This window comes from Schistocerca piceifrons, chromosome 2 (assembly GCF_021461385.2).
Source record: "Schistocerca piceifrons isolate TAMUIC-IGC-003096 chromosome 2, iqSchPice1.1, whole genome shotgun sequence".
Classification (NCBI taxonomy): Eukaryota; Metazoa; Arthropoda; class Insecta; order Orthoptera; family Acrididae; genus Schistocerca; species Schistocerca piceifrons.
In genome coordinates this window covers 906,353,008-906,373,845 of record NC_060139.1, presented here as the reverse complement: position 1 = coordinate 906,373,845, position 20,838 = coordinate 906,353,008, and the positions used below count along the sequence as shown (strand labels likewise).

Sequence of the window (20,838 nt, the reverse complement as noted above, 5' to 3'; positions counted from 1 at the left end):
ACGCACAGTTTTCGTCTACAACCAACAGAAATTTACTCCATACTAGGCTTTTTAGACCTTCCAGTTTCTTCAATGTGTAAACATTGGTTTCAATCTTACATCTTACTGCACTGGCTTCCTCGCGCTGCATGATTACAGAGAGAGAGAGAGAGAGAGAGAGAGAGAGAGAGAGAGAGACACCACACGAATAATGACACGTGTCACGTGTTTGAAGTTACGTGCTACGTATTCGGTCACGGCATCTATGCTCGGTCACTAGAAATAGTGCGGGCAGCCTATCCAGATATATATATTACACACACACACACACACACACACACACAGAAACAGATCCGTACATTATTCACACCTATGTTAAGCTCTCTGTATCCTGGGGCAGCAACTACCTTTTTTGACGATGAGGGGTAAGGCTGTCTTTACCACAAACGATCATTCAGCACTGTACTCCCTTCCCCAACCTTGGAACTTTGGAACTTGGTCGACAGTGAGAGAGGGGGATCTGTAGTAATGTAGTCTCCGAAAAATGGTGCAAATTCCTTTTTTGCACACACACATAGTGTTCTGTACACGGTTCCCTTCACAGATGAGCTACGTCACATTAAAACGAAATAGACCTTGTAAAAAATGTTAAATGCTTGGTGCTCAGCAGCTTTCAGGTATTTATCAAGACACCTATACACCATGAGCTGCACTAGAAATATTTATTTGCCAAAACAGGTTTTCGGGTTTGTAATCCATCAGTGGCATCTGATAGAGAGGAAAAAACACGGACTACACTAGTATGCATTTCTACTCAATCCAAATTCCCATTCGCGCCTAAGCCCACTTGGTATTCCCACTAAAATAACATCATTGCAGAGTCCCTCCAACTGGATTTGAATAGCACCTCATCATCGAACGAAATGAGGAATCCTGCCTGAAACGCAGGCATTTTTTTCTTTAGGCATCAGTCTTATGGCTGGTTTGATGTGGCCGGCCACGAATTCCCGTCCTGTGCCAACCTCTTCGTATCACAGTAGCACTTGCAACCAACGCCCTTGAAGATTTGCTGTATGTATTCTAATATCTGTCTTCCCCTACAGTTTTTGCCCTCTACAGCTCACTCTAGTACCATGGAAGTCATTCCCTGATGTCTTTAACAGATGTCCTATCATCCTGTCTCTTCTTATAAGTGTTTTCCACATATTCCTTTCCTCTCTGATTCGGCGCAAAACCGCCTCGTTCCTTAACCTTTCAGTCCACCTAATTTTCAGCATTCGTCCATAGCTCCACATCTCAAATGCTTCGATTCTCTTCTGTTCCTGTTTTACCACAGTCCATGCATATTTCACTACCATACAATGCTGTGCTCCAAATGTAAATTCTCAGAGATTTCGTCCTCAAAATAAGGCCTATGTTTGAAACAAGTAGACATCTCTTGGCCAAGAATGCCCTCTTTGCCATTGCTATTTTGCTTTCGATGCCCTCCTTGTTCCGTTCGTCATTGGTTATTTTGCTGCTTAGGCAGTAGAATCCCTCAACTTCATCTAGTTTTTGAGTATCTATCCTGATATAATGTTCCTCGCTGTTCTCATATCTGCTACTTCTCATTATTTTTGTCTTTCTTCGATTTGCTCTAAATCCATACTCTGTACTCGTTATTCATTCCATTCAACAGATCATGTGATTCTTCTTGAGTTTCAATCACGATAGCAATGTCATCAGCGAATCGTATCATTGATATCCTTCCTTTTTTGTTTCCGTCATGGCTTCTGCGATGTACAGATTGAACAGTAGGGGCGAAAGGCTACGTCCTTGTCTCCCGCTTTTTAATACGAGCACTTCGTTTTGGTCGTCCACTCTTATTATTCTCTCTTGTCTCTTGTACATACTGTATGTTACCCTTCTCTCCCTACAGCTTAGTCCTATTTTTCTCAGAATTTCGAACATCTTGCATCATTTTACATTGTCGAACGCTTTTTACAGGTCGACGAATTCTATGAACGTATCGTGTTTTTTCTTTGGTTTTGCATTCATTATCAATCGCAATGTCAGAATTGGCTATCGGGTGCTTTCACCTTTCCTAAAGCCAAATTGATCGTCGTCACACACATCGTCAATTTTCTTTTCAATTCTTCTGTTTATTATTCTTGTCAGCAACTTGGGCGCATGAGCTATTAAGCTGATCGTAAAATTCTGGCACTTGTGATCTCTTGCAGTCTTCGTAATTGTGGGAATGATATTTTTCCGGAAGTCAGATGGTATGTCGCCAGTCTCATACATCCTACACACGTGAATAGTCGTTTTGTTGCGACTTCCCCCAATTATTTTAGAAATTCTGATGGAATGTTATACATCCCTTCTGCTTTATTTTTGATCGTACGTCCTCCAAAGCTTTGTTAAATTCTGATTCTAATAGTGAATCCCCTTTCTCTTCTAAATCGACTCCTGTTTCTTCTTCTATCACACCAGACAAATCTTTCCCTTCATAGAGGCTTTCAAAGTACTCTTTCCACCTATCCCCTCTGTCCTCTGCATTTAACAGTGGAATTCCCGTTGCACCCTTAACGCTATCACCCTTGCTTTTCATTTCACCGAAAGATGTTTTGACTTCCCTATATGCTCAGTCAATCCTTCCGACGATAATTTGTTTCTCAATTTGTTCACATTTTTTATGCGGCCATTTCGTCTTAGCTTTCCTGCACTTCCTATTTATTTCATTCCTCAGCGACTTTTATTTCTGTATTCCTGAATTTCCGTGAAAATTATTGTACTTTCTTCTTTCATCGATGAACTGAAGTATCTTTTTCTGTTACCCACTGTTTCTTCGCAGATACCTTCTTTGTAGCTATTTTCTTCATTGCAACTTCTGTGATTGCCTTTTTAGAGATGTCGCTCTTCAGTTGGACTGCCTACAGAGCTATTCCTTATTGCTGTGCCTATCGCCTTAGAGAACTTAAAGTATATTTCGTCATTCCTTAGTACTTCTGTATCCTATTTCTTTGAGTATTGATCCTTGGTCACTAATTTCTTAAACTTCAGCCTACTCTGTACCACTACTAAATTATGATTCGAGTCTATATCTGCTCCTAGGTACGCCTTAGAACCCAGTATCTGATTCCGTAATCTGTCTGACAATGATGTAATATAACTGAAACCTTCCCGTATCACCTGGCTTTTTCCAAGTATATTTTCTTCTCTTGTGATTCTCGAACAGAGTATTTGCTATTACTGGCTGAAATTCATTACAGAACTCAATTAGTCTTTCTCCTCTCCCATTCTCCCATATTCTCCTGTAGCCATTTCTGCTGCTCCTTCCCCTAGAATTGCATTCCAGTCACCCATGACTCAGATTTTCATTTCTCTTTACGTACTGTTACCCTTTCAGTATCCTCATAAACTTTATCTCTTCACCGGCATGTATACCTGAACTATCATTGTCGGTGTTGGTTTCCTGTAGAGTCTGATAAAAACAACGCTATCACTGAACTATTCATAATAACACACTCTCTGCCCTACATTTCTATTCATAACGAGTCCTACTCCCGTTGAAACCTTCCCATCTCTCTCTCTCTCTCTCTCTCTCTCTCTCTCTCTCTCTCTCCCTCTCCCTCCCCCAGGGAGTCCACAACTCTTTTGTGGATACGTGTGTGGCGAGCACGGGGCCCCGAGCTATTGCAGCCTTTCTCTCCAGGGCTGCATTTCCTTCCCCTTCCCCTTCCCCTCCTTGCTCCTTTCCCGTCCCCCTCTCCTCTCCCTCTCTTGGTGTCCTTGCTTATGTTGGCCCCCACTATCCTCCTGGTTCTGTTGGTTTTACAATTCGGCTTTGTTGCTTAATCATCTCCTCCTTTTGGCATTCCTTGGTCCCCCTCTGGGGTTTGACCTCCATTACAAAATATTTCCTCCGTAGTGTGAGCCATTTGGGGAAGAGCACCTTACCTAGTGTCTCTGACGTGCGCCCTCGTAGTACATTCCACCTCTTCTTTCACGTAGTTGTCTGATGCTAGGGTGCGTAGCCAGCACAGTAGCCAGCCTGTGTGGTGGGGTCGCTATGTACCCTTTTGGTTGAGCCCCCTGAACACACAGGGATCACACTTCTGATACCTGAGCTGTGACCTCCTCATGCATGCCTTGGAGTGGTTGCTCGTCATCCTGGAGCATCAGAACTCCCGGCAATGGCCGCTGTGCCAGATGGCCCTTGCTGTGGCTGTGTGGCACCTGTGAGGAGAGCCTCTGATCGGAGTGAGTGGTATCAGGGCGGACGCTATGCACATGAAACGCATACGGGTCCAAAACTCTGGCCGTTCTTCTGCGGCCGTCTCTCTGCGTGGCACTGATTCTTCAAGTGCTGCTTCTCTTGCCCCCTTCGGCCTTCCCTTCCATGGCTACCCCCTGGGAAGAGGGTCAGGCCCGTCGGCTAGGGGCGAAACCTTTCCCCCATTATATAGTTGGCACCAGGACTGATGGAGATACTTTCACCAATACCAAACCTTTATTCTTTGTGGAACACATTGAAGACAAGTTTGGCGAAGTGGACTTCCTGAGCAAGATGCGGTCGGGTTCGTTGCTGATCAAAACTGCTTCAGCTGCCCAATCTGCGGCCCTTCGTGCCTGTACCATCTTGGCACAATTCCTGTGTCCATTACCCCCCCACCAATCTCTAAATATGGTACAAGGTGTGATTTTTCACAGGGACCTCATCCTTTAAACTGATGAGGAACTTCGGGACAATCTCGGACAGCGGGGTGTTCACTTTGTTCGGCGTGTTCAGAAGGGTCCTAAAGACAATCGCATTGATACTGGTGCCTTTGTCCTGGCCTTTGAAGGGGATACCCTCCCTGAGAAAGTTAAGATTATGGTTTATCGATGTAATGTGGAGCCGTACATCCCACCTCCTATGAGGTGTTTTAAGTGCTTGCGTTTTGGCCCACTGTTCACAGGCCACTCTCTGTGGTGACTGTGGATGTCCACTCCATGAGGGGAGTCCCTGTGTTCCCCCTCCTGTGTGTGTAAATTGTCATGGTAGTCATTCTCCACGTTCACCAGATTGCCCAGTATATAAGAAGGAAAAGAAGATACAGGAGTATAAGTCCCTCGATCGTTTAACCCACGCAGAGGCCCGTAAGAAATATACATGCCTTCACCCTGTGTCCATGACATCTAGTTACGCCTTGGTTACATCTTCACCCCTTCCTCCCCCCTTCTTACCCCCATCCCAGACCCCTCTCCTCCCCCCCTCCCCTGTGGCTCCCACACCTTCTCCTCTGGGCGCTGCTCCCCCTCCCCAGCCGGAGAAGTGTCCCACTCCTTCGGCGTCTGCCGGTCAAGGGCGCCTCTCTCGGGATGTCCCTTCCCGGCACCTTCCAGGCCAAAGGTCTGCTGCCGCGCGACGACTGCGAGAGCCGAGGTCTGTCGGCCCCCAGGTCGCCCGGTCTCTTTCTGTTCCTGATCTTGCTGCAGCTGGCTCCTTTATGCCACACAGCCCTCCTCGATGTCAGCATGAAAAGAAGAAGAAACATAAGTCCTGGGACAAAGAGCCTCTGGTTTCACCGGGTCCCTTCCCCGACTTCACAACCGGATTCTGACCTGTCGTTCATGGATGTCACCCCCTCCTTGTCGGTGACTGGTGGGGACCCGGCGGTATGACTGGCTTTAGCGTGTTCAGCCCCCATTTAAATCATTGTTCTGTGGTTCTCCACTGGAATTGTAATGGATACTATCGTCACCTTTCGGAATTGAAATCCCTTCTTTTGTCCTACTCTGCAGCTTGTGTGGTTCTCCAGGAATCTCTTTTTACTGATGCTCACTCACCGACCCTCCATGGGTTCCGTGTTTTCTGTCGAAATCGGGTCGGACCCCTACGGGCTTCTGGTGGCGTTTGTACGTTGGTCCTTACAGACATTGCTAGCACTTGGATTCCTCTTCAAACTACATTGGAAGTGGTTGCTGTTAGGGTCCACTTAGACTCTGCGGTCACAGTTTGCAATCTTTATCTCCCTCCTGACAGGGTTCTTACACCTGCTGCCTTATCTGCCCTTCTTCAGCAACTTCCTCCTCCCTTCCTCCTCCTTGGGAATTCTAATGCTCATCATCCCTTGTGGGGCAGTGCCTTTCTGTCTAGATGGGGTCTTCTTATAGACTAGTTTATTGCAGACCACGACTTGTGCCTTCTTAATGATGGCTTCCCTGCTCATTTCAGTGCTGGTCATGGTACCTTTTCTGCCATTGATCTTTATCTTTCTTCTCCCTCTCTCCTCCCTTCATTACACTGGTCGCCACACGACGACCGTTGTGATAGTGACCATTTCCCGTTGATTACCTCGCTCCCTTCCCGCTCCCTGGTGGACAGGTTACCTCGTTGGTCTTCCCAACGTGCCGATTGGCCTCTATACACTGTACAGGTCGTGTTTTCTCCCTCTTTGTCGGGTTGTATTGATGACGTCCTACGTGACGTGTCTGACGCGATTGTTCACGCTGCTAGCATTAATGTCCTGTGCTCATCTGGGCCATTTCGTCGCCGGCAAGTCCCATGGTGGAGTACGGCCATTGCCATCCGTGATCGCCGTCGAGCTTTGCAACACTTTAAGAGGCACCCATCCGTAGCCAGCCTTACTACCTTTAAGCGCCTTCGCGCTAAAGCCCGTTATTTAATCAAACAGAGCAAGCGGATATGTTGGGAACGATTCGTTTCTTCCCTTGGTTCCACTGTCCCTCTGTCACGGGTATGGGCTACACTTTGCTCTCTCCAAGGTTGCCATCGGCAGTCCACCCTCCCATGCCTTCACCTCCCAGATGGCATTTGTACAGACCCATTAGTTCTCGCAGAACATCTTGCGACCCATTTTGCAGTGGCATCAGCGTCAGCCTCCTATCCAGCTGCTTTCCTTCATAAAAAACAGCAGGCTGAAGCTCTCACCTTATGTTTCACCACTTGTGAGTCAGAATCTTACAACAAACCTTTTACTGAATGGGAATTTCTTTCTGCTCTATCTTCTTCTCATGATACGGCCCCTGGCCCAGATTCCATTCATAACCAACTGCTTCAACATCTCAGTGCTCCACAACGGCAACATCTTCTTCGGGTGTTTAACCGTATCTGGCTCCAGGGTGACTTCCCTTCTCAGTGGAGGGATAGCATTGTGGTTCCTGTCCTTAAGCAAGGTAAGAACCCCCTATCTGTTGACAGCTATCGGCCAATTAGTTTGACCAATGTTGTTTGTAAGTTACTTGAACGGATGGTAGCCCATCGGTTCACTTGGGTCCTCGAATCTCGGGATCTATTGTCCCCTTACCAGTGTGGCTTTCGAGAGGGACGATCTCCAATCGATCATTTACTTCGCTTGGAATCCGCAGTTCGGCAGGCTTTATCCCAGCGCCGCCATTTGGTTGCAGTGTTTTTTGACCTTTGCAAGGCCTATGACACGGCCTGGCGCCATCACATCTTACTAACCCGTCATCAGTGGGGTCTTCAGGGCCCACTCCCGATTTTTATCCGCCAGTTCCTGTTCCATCGGTCATTCAGAGTTCGAGTTGGTACTGCTTTTAGTTCTCCACGGACCCAGGAGATGGGCATCCCACAGGGTTCTGTCTTGAGTGTCCTTCTTTTCCTCATTGCTATCGATGGACTTGTGGCCTCTGTCGGTCCCTCGGTCGCCCCTGCCCTGTATGTGGATGATTTCTGCATTTGGGTTAGTTCCTCCTCGATGCCATCTGCAGAACGGCAGCTCCAGGTGGCTATACGGCGTGCCTCTGCATGGACCCTCTCACACGGGTTTCAATTGTCTCCTTTAAAATCGCGGGTGGTCCACTTCTGTCGCCGTACTACGGTCCACCCTGATCCAGAGCTCTGTCTCGCTGCACAAAGATTGCCTCTGGTTCCACAGTTTCGTTTCCTGGGTCTTCTTTTCGACAACAAGCTCACTTGGCTGCCCCATATCAGACTCCTGAAGGTAGGATGTTTCCGTAAACTCAATGTGCTTCGCTTCCTTGCCCACTCCTCTTGGGGTGCGGACCGTTCCCTCTTCCTCAGTCTTTATCGTGCTCTAGTTCTGTCACGTTTGGACTATGGTTGTCAAGTTCATGGTTCAGCTGCTCCTTCCACACTGCACGTGCTGGATCCAGTCCACCATCATGGTATCTGTTTGGCCACCAGTGCCTTCCCTACTAGCCCTGTTGATAGTCTCCTGGTTGAAGCTGGGATCCCCCCCCCCACTTTCTGTTCGTCGGTCCCAACTTCTGGTGTCTTATGCACTCGCTATCCGTTCCTCTCCCACTCATCCTTCCTATTCTATCTTGTTCCCAGACCATGGACGTCGCCCACCCGACTCCCGCCCACGGGCGGGTTTACCGGTTGGGCTGCGCCTTGCGTCTCTTTGCCGTGATTTTCAGCTTCCTTCTTTGTCCTGTCTTCCTCGCTCCCTCCCCTCCACCCCCACTTGGTTAGTTCCTCGGCCTCGAATTCGGATGGATTTCCGCCGAGGTCCGAAAGATTCCTTCCCCCCGGTGGTGTTCCGTTCCTTTTTCCGCCAAATTTTATGGGAGTTTCGGGATGCTGTTGTTTTTTACACTGATGGCTCTAAATCTGCTGATAATGTGGGGTATGCCTTCACGTCCTCTGTTGGAACGGAAAATCATCTGCTGCCACCAACATGTGGGGTGTTTACTGTGGAATTGATGGCGATTTCCAGGCCCTTACCTTTATTAAACAGTTCCAACACAACCGCGTTTTGTTATGTACGGACTAGTTGAGTGGCCTTCTTGCTATTGACCGGTGTTCTTTCGCGCCATCCCTTGGTCTCTGCCATCCATGACCATCTCGCTAATATTCACCGTGCTGCTTGTTCCATTGACTTCCTTTGGGTCCCTGGCCATGTGGGTATCCTAGGTAGTGAGCTCGCTGATCGTTTGGCTGGGGGAGCAGTCACTTACCCCCGTTTTCTGTAACCCCTCCTGCAGCGGATTTACGGCTTCATATCAAGTCCCACTTCGCACAGTTATGGGCCAATTCTTGTGAGGCTACTCCCCTGTCTAATAAACTTCGTGCGATTAAGGTGACACCAGGCCTGTGGCGTTCTTCCTTTCGCCTCTTCCGAAAGGACTCGACCACACTGTGTCGTCTCCGCATTGGCCGTACCAGGCTGACCCATGGTTTTCTTTTGCGTGATGAGCCACCCCCACTTTGTGGTTGTGGAGACTTCCAGTCAGTAGCCCACATTTTGGTTGAATGCCCCCTTCTTTTGGCTCTGCGTGTTAAGTACAGACTCCCCCACACTTTACCTTTGATGTTGGCTGACGATTCCTGGATGGTCTCTCTGGTTCTCGGCTTCCTCCGGGAAAGTGGTTTTTATTCTCAGTTTTGAGGTTTTTAATGTGTCTCTGGTGTTGGGGCAGGGCGGTGAGTGTTTGGGTGTCTCCCACTGTACGCCGTGTTCGGAGAGTCCCGATTCACCTCCCTGACCGAGATCCTCTTTTCTTCCCCTTTTACTCTGTGTTCACCCTTTTTTTAAGGATTGGTTAGTTTCCTTTTCCCATACGTACATTCCAGCGGTTGCACCTTTTAAGTCACAGGTGGTCTTGCCTATGCTGCTTCAGCATAGTGTTGGGTTCGTTCTCCTGCTGACTTCCCTCATTTTGTTTTTACCATTGACAACATGACTGTCCTTTTACGTTTTTAGCTTTTTCCCTTTTATTGTTCGGACTTTCTTGAGGTGTCCCATTAGCGGAATGGACCATATTTGAAACAAGGGACTGATGACCTTGCTGTTTGGTCCCTTAAACCTCAAACAACCAACCATCTCTCTCTCTCTCTCTCTCTCTCTCTCTCTCTCTCTCTCTCTCTTGTACGCAACCTTCCCTTCAATAACCTATGAATTCTTCCCTTAGGATTTCTATCTCTTGCTTAATAATAACAAATGAAATGTTCACTTTGAAATTAATTCTTTCTCAATCTTCGCATACAAATTTAAATGCTACTTACTATAAGTGATTTGCTGATTATTTCGACGAAACATATGTGTCGTCGTCGTGGCCCTCAGTCGTTACCTGCAATAACTCAAAACGGTTCCTTACCTTTTTTACTGTTACTGGATCGCCATCTGACTGCTACATCGAACTGCGACATGAATATACTTACTCTTTTACTGTACTCTATTAGATGCTGGTGGGCTGTCATAATAAGTGGCTGTTTTTATTACCAAAGCGGACATTTTTCTTTAACAGTAAAGCTGACGTTATTCTTTAAGTAATTTGACTGAAGTTACGTAATTCATAGTTAAACTTTTTCTTGGCAACGATAAAGTTTTGCAAAGTTTTACGTTGATGGTTTTTGGGATGGATTATAATAAGTAATGCAATATTGCTGGCAAAAATTAATTATATTCTGAATGAAATAATTTCACAAACGTTCAAATGGGACTTACTTTTTACAATAATCTTACAACTAGCATTGTGCAAACCTACCTTCAGTAGTCTTGAGTTTCTCAAAAAAATAATTCAATTATATTAGTTCCTCTTATGATAATAGTTGATGTCTCTGTACATCCGTTTATAATCTCTTCTAAATCATACTTGCTCGCTGGCACACACACGACTCCTCTCAACCTCTCGCTTCGGACCTGCTACCGACTTGCTCCACTTCTCGCTTACTACTGACTTCATACGAACGCTAAAGTGCGGTCTCTTCCGCCAATAATGCTTTCTGGTGCGGACAATCCCTGCTACAATTACAAAATGTATCAATGCGCGGTCTTTCCCGCTCTTTTCTTAAAATTTATCCATACGCGGTCTCTCCTGCCCTTTATAAAATATCAATGTGTGCTCTCTCCTGCCAACAATACTTTGGTGCAGACGTTCCCTGCTACCACAATTATTTCCAACATGACAAATATTAATTATTCCTACTTAATCTTATTAATAAAATATAAACATCTTTCATAAATTGTGGCTTGACAGTAGACAATAGAAATATACACGTCTTACACCGTTACACCATTTTCTGCTGCTATTGATATCATCCCTATACTCATCCATCAGAAGTCCTTGTCTTCTTTCCATTTCACTTCACTGACTCCTAGAAAATCTAGATTGAGCCTTTGCATTTCCGTTTTCAGATTTTCTAGCTTCCCTACCCTGTTCAAACTTCTGACAATCCACGCCCCGAGTTTTAGAACGCTAGCCTTTCGTTGGTTATTCAATCTTTTTCTCATGTTAACCTCCCACTTGGCAGTCCCTTCCCAGAGATCCGAATGGGGGACCATTACGGAATCTTCTGCCAATGGAGAGATCATCATGACACTTCCTTAGTTGCAGGTCACATGTCATGTGGATAAACGCTATGTCTCTTTAGTGCAGTGGTTTCCACTGCCTTCTGCTTCCTCATGCCGTTGATCACTGCTGATTCTTCTGCCTATAGGGCAGTTTCCCACTCCAGAGACAAGTGTGCCCTGAACCTCTGTGCGCTCCTCCACCGTCTTTGACAAGGCCGTTGGCAGAATGAGAGAGACTTCTTATGCCGGAAGTCTTCGGCCACCAATGCTGATCATTAATCAAAATTTAGGCGCTAGGGGGTTTAGAACCCGGTAGCGAGGACGTTTTTGATTACTAAGACTCTACCTCTCGACCGTGGTATACCACGCAGATATAGGTGCTTTAATCTAATTTAGGGGGAGTACCAATTGGGCTTAGGCGTGAATGGGAATTTGGATTGAGGAGGAAGGCATGCTAGGGTAGTGTTTGTAGTTTTGCAAAGTCACTGTGCAAGGCTGGCATAGTGGGTGGCACATTTGCCTAGTCAGTGGGAGTCCTGACTTGGTACAAATTTTGGTTTGTCACTTCAGTCTGCAAATATACAGATGTTTGTTCCTCTGTACGAGATACACTGATGATGAGTTATAAACCCGAAAACCGGTTTAGGTAAGTAAAGCTTCTAGTACAACTCAAAAGACGTAGAAGACATCCTTTAAGAAACAGACCATTCGCCTTTCTTACTACCGACCTTGGCTGCTAGCTGTATTTCATGTCGCTTTGGTACGTTACGCTTATATATTTCATTGACGTAACTGTCAAGCAGTACGCCACTAGTAATGTATTCGGACATTACACGACTCTCTCTCTCAGCTCAATTAACTCACGTTTCTCTACATTTTGAGAAAGCCGCGCATTCTTCACGCCAAACAGAAATTCAGTGTCATCATGTATCATGCTAATGCCACTCAACAATGACACTTTGCTATACACTACAGAGTCATCAGCGAACAGTGACAGATTGCTTAAAGGAAGTTACTTGATCTAGATACTTACACTCCTTCAGAAAAGGAGTTTTCGAGCACGGCAAATGCTGAGAGCGCCCATATTCATAATTACTTTCCACTGCCAGGTACCAACGTGACTCGCCCGACGTTCGACTCGTGCTACGGGTGCATCTGTGAGGCCTCTTCGCGGTGCAATCCGAAGCTGGGCTGCAACAAGGGCGTGTGCGGCCTCTTCCAGATCACCAAGCCGTACTGGCTCGACGCTGGCTCACCCATTGTTCCGGGGACCTCGCCGGATGCCGAAGATGGTGAGTTACTCAAAAGTTTCTTTACTTCCGGTACGTGAAGTTCAGTGCTTAAATATCATTCCTGAAGCAGGCCCATTCGACTCTCAAAATTCTCGAGAAAACAGTGTGTAAGGTGTCAGGCAAATCCAACACCTTCCATGAAAACCCTGACATAGCTCCGAATAAATCGTGGCATTAAATTAACCAAAGTAATACGAGTAACGAGTGAGCAAATAGAATACCACAGACTAACACAAAAATGCCTAAATGCATGTCATACCTTCCCACCGTGAGGCAGACGCAGTTCTGACGGGAGAAACGAGAACAGAAGCAGAGAGCACAACCGTGTTAAGCTGGAAGGCCCTATGATAAGGGACAGACACCCACGTGGCCAGCTAACCGCTAGGACCACCCCAACTGCAAGTTTTAGCGTGAGACTTTTTCGCGTCTCTGTTACGTTGCAAACTTTAAAAACATTCCCCCACCACGAAAAGTATAACGTTTCTCATTGGATAGACAGAATTTTTGTAGGTGGAGCTTAAGGTTAACATTGAGACCCTGATTGGTCAGATGAAAACACAGCCAGATAGTTTTTTTTTAAACCAACTTCGGTAAATTGTAGTAAGGAGAAGTTAGGTGGGAGTTGCTTCCGAGACGGCGAGGTGAGCGGAGCTGTGCTGTCCGCCGCCCCCTGACGAACACCGACATGGTAATGAACGCACACGATGCCACATAACAGCGCATAAAGCTTCACTCAGAACTGCAGAAGTCTCATCTCTTATACCCCCTTTTTGCGTAATACTAATGTCGATCGTCAATTAAAGCTCATGGTGTTCACATTTGCCACTTGAAGTAAAAATCTGAAACGCGATGATTTTTCTGTTATATAGTTATTGAGAAGCCACATCAGCCACTGTAATTTACGGCAAGTTAGATAAGTAATGAAAGATAATTGAGGGTCACTGTAGACCATTTTGTAAGTTTTCTCTTTTGTGAAACTTAATTTAAACCTAGATTGTAGATGTGATATGGCATGGGTCATCCTTCGATCCATTGTAGAACTTGGAAACCCATTCAGGGAATATTCGTTCACATTTTTGTTGAACGCAGTTGGTTTTTACCATCCTTTATTAAAACCTTTCCTTTTATCAATAGTGCAATTTATAAACAATGTTTTGTGAGTAGAATAAAATTTCCAATGGTAAACTTAACTGCTTTTTCGACGTTATTTTACCAGCTAACTAAAAATAGGAAAGCCTTGAACCCCTTCCGCTAAATTTAGTTAGTATTAAGATTCTTTTACAGGGAGTGCAGTGGAGCTGACGCTGAAATCATTTGGTTATATCATCGCTAGTCTCACTGAACTCTTCTGAATTCTACATGTCATGTGTGGTCTCACGTCTCCCTAACAGCAACAGGTCCCAGGCTCAAACTAGTCAATTCCCTAAAAAATACGCTCAGAGCCTCGTTGCGTGAAAGTGGTAGGGAGACACGGTATAGAACAGACACCAAGCAGAATGTTAGAAGTGCTTCCAGAGTGTCATTACTTACCCAAAGCAAGTTTCTGTTTTCGACATTGTGTATGGTTCTGTCGCATAATGTTCGCCTGACAAGTGAACTGCCTGGATTCAACTCCTGGCTGTCGTAAATTAACTTCAGTAAACTTATTAAATTACTTTTAATTAAATATTCTACGACCCTTCTCTTGAGACATCGTGGGTCAGCTATCTACAGAACGTGAACTGCATTCTTTTGCAGTGTAGCGCTACCGCAATTCTTGCTCTGATTTACAGGGTGGAAGAAATTGGAACGTGATTCGAAGAGCAAACGTTACTTACACCTTTTCAGCCATGCGCCCTTCTGTGACGTGATCACCGGATGGTGGTACATTGACACTTCTGTGAATAAAGGATCACTCTAAGACCACGCCGTTTAGTAACATCTTCGGTGTCACCCACTCTCCTTTGGTGAGCGCTTTAAAAATCAGCCTGTACAAAGACAAGCCATGACGGAATCCTAGGCGCCTTCAAGCACACAATCCCTGACACCTCCAATTCCACTAGCGACATGCAGGCACCTGTAACTTCGTCGTGGCTTATCACTGTACAGGCCGATTTTTTAAGTGCTCAACAAAGGAGGGCGGTTGGTACCGACGATGTTGCCCAACTGCATGTTCTCAGACGAACCCTTTGTCCTTTTATTCACATGTTTGTCAATGTCGCATCCCTCCGTGGTCGGGCTACAGGATGGCGCAAAACAGGAGGCTGAAAAAGCATAACCACCCTTTGCCGCTTTGGATCACATTCAGATTTCGTCGAATGGTTTTGAATGGTCCTCAGTGGTTCCACCTTGAACATCAGAGCAAAAGCTACAGTCGCACTGCAATCCAAGGGGATGCGATGATGACCAGTGGAGTTGCTGGCCCATAATGTCAACAGAGAAGTGTTGAATCGTCCGGCGGGTGTAAGCAACACCGACTCAAAGGAAGGCCTCGGCGCTCGTTCGTGACGTCACGTCAGCTAGGCACGGCGAGCGCCAGGTCTGTTGCAGGCAGAAACGCCTGGGCGTGCTTATCACTATAAATCCCTTATTTTTGGACATCATGTTTGGTATTGTTTTGGATTCTGCAGTTTTATTTAGATGAAAGATTTTCTTACTATCGTAAAGCTACAAATGAAGATCATAGTTCTGTATTACTGAATCCTGTCGAAACAAAAGTAGATCAATATGAGAAGATGCTTTGCCTCATTGCAAGCTTCGAAAATTTTACATTCAATTAACTATATTTACTTGGTCCATTTTGTTATCGAAACTTACCCCAAACCCCAACCCCCTTACAATGAACTAGTTTATTTATTTATTTATTTATTTCCGTTTGACATCGTCACTGGAAATGTGAACTAATTTACATGTGTAAATGTCCAACTGTTGCCAGTCATTAGATTACAGTCGTTTTCAACGAAAGGAATTCTAAACAGGAATCAAAATAGCTTCATACATCGAAAATACTGCTGAACTTAAACTTTTTTAAACATGCACATTAGAAAAGATAAATATACCCCTCTTGCAACTGAAGGAGAAACTTTATAAGATAAAAAAATTTTATTTGATAAAACAAGTATCTCTTTTGCCTCTTCTTCTGTCCGCCACCACCTCCCCCATCGTGTACAATCGCAAGATATTTCATTAACATTCAGTGCTCCTCACCCCATAGTCAACCAAGATACCACAAGAAAAGCACCAATATGTTCAGTTTCTTGTGAAAGCAACCCAGTACAAACGTAACTTCCTCAGATTTACAAATAAGTTAAAAAAACACGAATTCTGTTGCTGCTGGACCATGAAGTTATTTTTGTAATTCAATCGTTAAAACAGGTGGAAATTTAAGTTCAGGAGTACATTATTTGTAAAGAAGTGTAATGAATTGCACAATTAATTGATTGCAGAAATCTCTCAGAACAATGTGTGTTGGTCAACTACCGCCAGTAGTTACACATTTTCCATTGTCAGAGAGGGAGACACCACCATTATGAGTATGCCTGCAACAGACCTGGCGTTCGCCGTGCCTAGCTGACGTGACGTCACCAATAAGCGCCGAGACCTTCCTTTGAGTCGGTGTTGGTGTAAGCAGTGTCAAATAGTCGTCCTCTTGCTTATCGCACTGAGAGCTATCGTTAACGACTGCAAGACGTGTAGGAATCAATGCCCCAAGGAACGTGGTGGTTTCAATGACGCCCTTCATGTCACCCCGTGACCCATCTCCGCATCAGATCTGAGCGGTGGTGTGTCTGAAATGTTTTCCTCGGCCATCCATAAGAAAACAGCTTGCTTTCAACGCTGTGCGTCGCGGCTCTGATCTCCATCGCAGGCGCGCCAAAAGAAGTGGTGAAATTTGCATAAGAAGGGGTGTGACGATCTCTCCCATCATGCGACAGGTCCGCGGTGGCGTTGGTCGGAATTTTGGTGAAGCTTGGTGCCAACGTGACAACATTCGTTCTCCTTCGACCTCACGTGAACTTCTGAGCTCAAGCCTCCCCCCCATGCATGTATCGACACCTTGCTGTTGAAGCTTCGCCGATCCCGAGGGTCAGGTCGGGGTGCGCCATGCTTTTGCACCAGTAACAGGGGAAGACTGTAGGCATCTTTGAGCCAAATTCCCAACTTTGACGTCGCATTGGGGGACGAATTACGGGTTTCCGAAAAAGTAATCCTTTGTGTTGCACGGTGTACATTGATCGGTGCAGAAGAAAGTCCTCTTTTATCAGGATAGTGCACCTGCCCACACGGGGCTTTGGCTGTGGGGAAAACAAGCACCATATTCAGCAAGTATATCACTGTGCGACTCCCTCTATCCTACCTTCTAAGGAAATCATGCGTGGTAAACGTGTAGACCACAGAACAGGATTATCGCACTGCTAGTATCGAATATACTCACTGAAAAAGTTACACAAAATGTGTCGAACCAAACGATACTAACAATATGCACATAACAACTCTGCAATTCATACTAAAGTGCTTAGCAGAGGGTTCATAGAGCCATTTTCAGAGCGTTTCGATTGCTACACTTGGAATAAATATGTTCGTGCAAGCTCTGATTTCTCTAATTCTACTGCAATTACTATTTAGGTAGGATTAAAAAAAATCATTCGGAGGGGCGAGCTAGTTACGGAAATTTCGTGTTAAGATGTCTGTGCAAAGAAAAAGCCTTTTTTTTTAATGATGTCCACCTCAGCTAGCGTATCATGTCCGTAGCACTATCTCCCCGATTTCGCGATAATGCAAAGCGTGCTGCTATTTCGAATTTTTCGATGTCCTTAGTCATTCCTACCTGGTAAGTCAATCCTATCTGGTAAGGGTCCCATATCGCGCAACAATGCTCAGAAGAGAACGGCCAGCCGTAGTGTAGGCAGTTTCTTTAGTAGATACGTGTTAATTTCTCTGCCTGTAATAAACAGTCTCTGGTTCGCCTTCCCCACAACGTTTTCTATGTGATGCTTTAAATTTAAATTGTTTGTAATTGTAATTCCCAGGCATTTAGTTGACTCGACAACCCTCATGTACGTGTGATTTACCGTGTAACCTACGTTTAATGGAATTTTTTAATGCTTTCCTGGAGGAACTCTCACTCTATAGAGTTCGGTACAATAGCCACCGTTCGTACCATACAGATGTTATGTCTAAATCATTTTGCAATTAGTTTGATCTCCTAATGACTTTGTTAGACGGTAAAGGAAAGCGTCATTTGGAAACAGACTGCGATCTGTTCAGATTGTCTCCTACCTCATTTATACAGATAAAGTACAAAAAGTGCCTAAACGCTTTCTTGGAACGCCAGATATCAAATCTGGCAGAGTCGATGACTCCATCAGTTACTACTAACTGGGATCTTTCTGACAAGATATCACAAACGCAGACGCACAACTGAGACGATACTCAATAGTCGTGCTATTTTATTACAAGCCACTTGGAAAGGTACAGTTTCGAAACCATAACGGAAATCTAGAAATAGGGAGCCAGTTTGAGATACCCTGTCGATAGCTCTCATAAAGAGCCAAAGAATGGTATTTTTTGAATACGAGCTGGCTATGTATCAACAGATAGTTTTCTTGTGTTTAACGATGTTAGAACTCAATGTGCTCCAAAATCCTATTGCAAATGTATGTCAGTGACATGGGTCTGTAACTCAGATGATGACTCCTATTTCCTTTCTAGTGTGCTGATGATGTGACCCGGGGTACAATGAAGCCTGCGTTAAGCTTAGAGCTTCTGTAAAACGTCGGCCATATTGGAGATTCTGCTTTTTTCTTTTGTTTTAAACAGGGCATCCCTTTCTTCTGTGGTATTGTTCTGACGTGTTTAGTGTAACATGGAGAATCTGTTCCGCTTCTCAACATTTGATTGGCGTGAAATTCACGTTTTCTGTCAATTCTATTTCTCTGAATTTAAGCCACATATGATCTACGCCTACATAGTTTGAAAGAAACAGACTGTGTGTTAGGAAGGCGTCCGGCATATTTTTATCATATTTCTTATGCAGTTGTATTTGCATTTATTTTGGGTGAATTTGAATGTTACGGTATTAGGTCTAGCTATAATCACCATGTTGTCACCAATCTCTGTACCTATTATGATGCTATCTATTTCATCAGGATTGTTTCTTGTTAACAGGTAGAGGATGTTACGGCAACCACGTAAACGTCGTATGGGGTCCTGTTCGAAACAATTTTTGGAGAAAGTACTTAGTAAAATTTCGAACGATGTTTCATGCCTACCACCTGTTTTAAACGTAGTCCCGTCAACATATCGAAAGCAGATGGGTTTCACAACAAACTATAGCTGTCTCGTATGAGTCTGTACATATTCGAAATGACTCAAATTTTCCTTAAACCATTGCGTATCTATATCATCTGAGTCGGGGTGGTCGTAATTCTATTTCTAATTTGTTGTTGTCGGATATAACCTCTGCCCATACTAAGTCTTGTTTGACATGCACACTTCGAGGCTGAACCCCTCTCTTTAAAGTTCCGAGGACCTTTAAGCTAAAAGTCTACAAATACATCCATTTACGACCTGGAAACTGTCTTTCTGTGTCATACAGCTATATTTTGACCTTTCCTTCGATACAGTTCAGCAACCAAGATAAATGTACATTGTTTATCAAACATTTCCTGTGATCGACGTCATATGCCGACTGCTTCAGTGACCACTGACTACTGAAAAAGAAGTCCACATCTATAGATAGTAAATCAGACGTAAAAATATTGTTTCAGTAGTTGTACTTTCTTGTTAACTGAAAGAAAACCGTTAGAGAGAAACGTGAATCGTTCCAGTTCCTTGAAGAACCTTTTCATTTCAACCAACAGTCGGTGTTCTACCACATCCACTATCAACAAAAAAACTGTTATATTTGCTTTACCTGAAAGTATTGCTAAGATGGATGACGCAGTGGCAGACACCCAGAACACACGTTCAATAAAAATTGGGCTCGCATTTCCCTCCGGCTGTCCGCATTTCCCTCCGGCTGTCCGCATTTCCCTCCGGCTGTCCGCATTTCCCTCCGGCTGTCCGCATTTCCCTCCGGCTGTCCGCATTTCCCTCCGGCTGTCCGCATTTCCCTCCGGCTGTCCGCATTTCCCTCCGGCTGTCCGCATTTCCCTCCGGCTGTCCGCATTTCCCTCCGGCTGTCCGCATTTCCCTCCGGCTGTCCGCATTTCCCTCCGGCTGTCCGCATTTCCCTCCGGCTGTCCGCATTTCCCTCCGGCTGTCCGCATTTCCCTCCGGCTGTCCGCATTTCCCTCCGGCTGTCCGCATTTCCCTCCGGCTGTCCGCATTTCCCTCCGGCTGTCCGCATTTCCCTCCGGCTGTCCGCATTTCCCTCCGGCTGTCCGCATTTCCCTCCGGCTGTCCGCATTTCCCTCCGGCTGTCCGCATTTCCCTCCGGCTGTCCGCATTTCCCTCCGGCTGTCCGCATTTCCCTCCGGCTGTCCGCATTTCCCTCCGGCTGTCCGCATTTCCCTCCGGCTGTCCGCATTTCCCTCCGGCTGTCCGCATTTCCCTCCGGCTGTCCGCATTTCCCTCCGGCTGTCCGCATTTCCCTCCGGCTGTCCGCATTTCCCTCCGGCTGTCCGCATTTCCCTCCGGCTGTCCGCATTTCCCTCCGGCTGTCCGCATTTCCCTCCGGCTGTCCGCATTTCCCTCCGGCTGTCCGCATTTCCCTCCGGCTGTCCGCATTTCCCTCCGGCTGTCCGCATTTCCCTCCGGCTGTCCGCATTTCCCTCCGGCTGTCCGCATTTCCCTCCGGCTGTCCGCATTTCCCTCCGGCTGTCCGCATTTCCCTCCGGCTGCCCGCATTTCCCTCTTCCCTTAGTTCCTGAGGGCGGAACTCTGGCTTGGTTCCTTGGAAATGACGACAGCTTCTTCCTTACTCCATTCTCCTCAAGCTAAGCTGATGCTCTACGTCCGAAGAAGAGACATTAAACATCATACACACGAAATATAGTTCTGGTACTTTGTAGAAAAAGTGGAATTCGGTACCCTACGTAAGATGAAGTTGAAGTGATTTTTTTTCTATAATCATTTATAGCATATGGAGTATCCAGTTAAGATAATTTGAGGGAAGAACTATCAGTCCGTAACTTCACATTACAAATTAAAATCAAAGCATTTATAAGAAGACTATTATGTTGATCAGTAATGTGCTAACCAGATATTATCTAGATGGTAGTGGTACATCATTACTTCCCTAGGGCGTGTGAACTAACTTAAACAGAAAGTCCTTCTGATAACGAAGGCTTCTTATGGAAGCTGAAACACGCTACAGCTTT

General features: G+C 45.6%; 1 protein-coding gene across 1 annotated transcript in view; it reads left to right on the top strand.

The window, feature by feature from the left end:
- The window catches only part of LOC124777125 (invertebrate-type lysozyme 6-like), a 76,403-nt gene that overhangs the window by 42,226 nt on the left and 13,339 nt on the right, over window positions 1–20,838 (top strand). Inside the window, exon 2 of the mRNA XM_047252411.1 lies at window positions 12,353–12,535. Coding sequence (XP_047108367.1) covers window positions 12,353–12,535 — 183 coding nt within the window. The remainder of the gene's footprint in view (window positions 1–12,352; window positions 12,536–20,838) is intronic.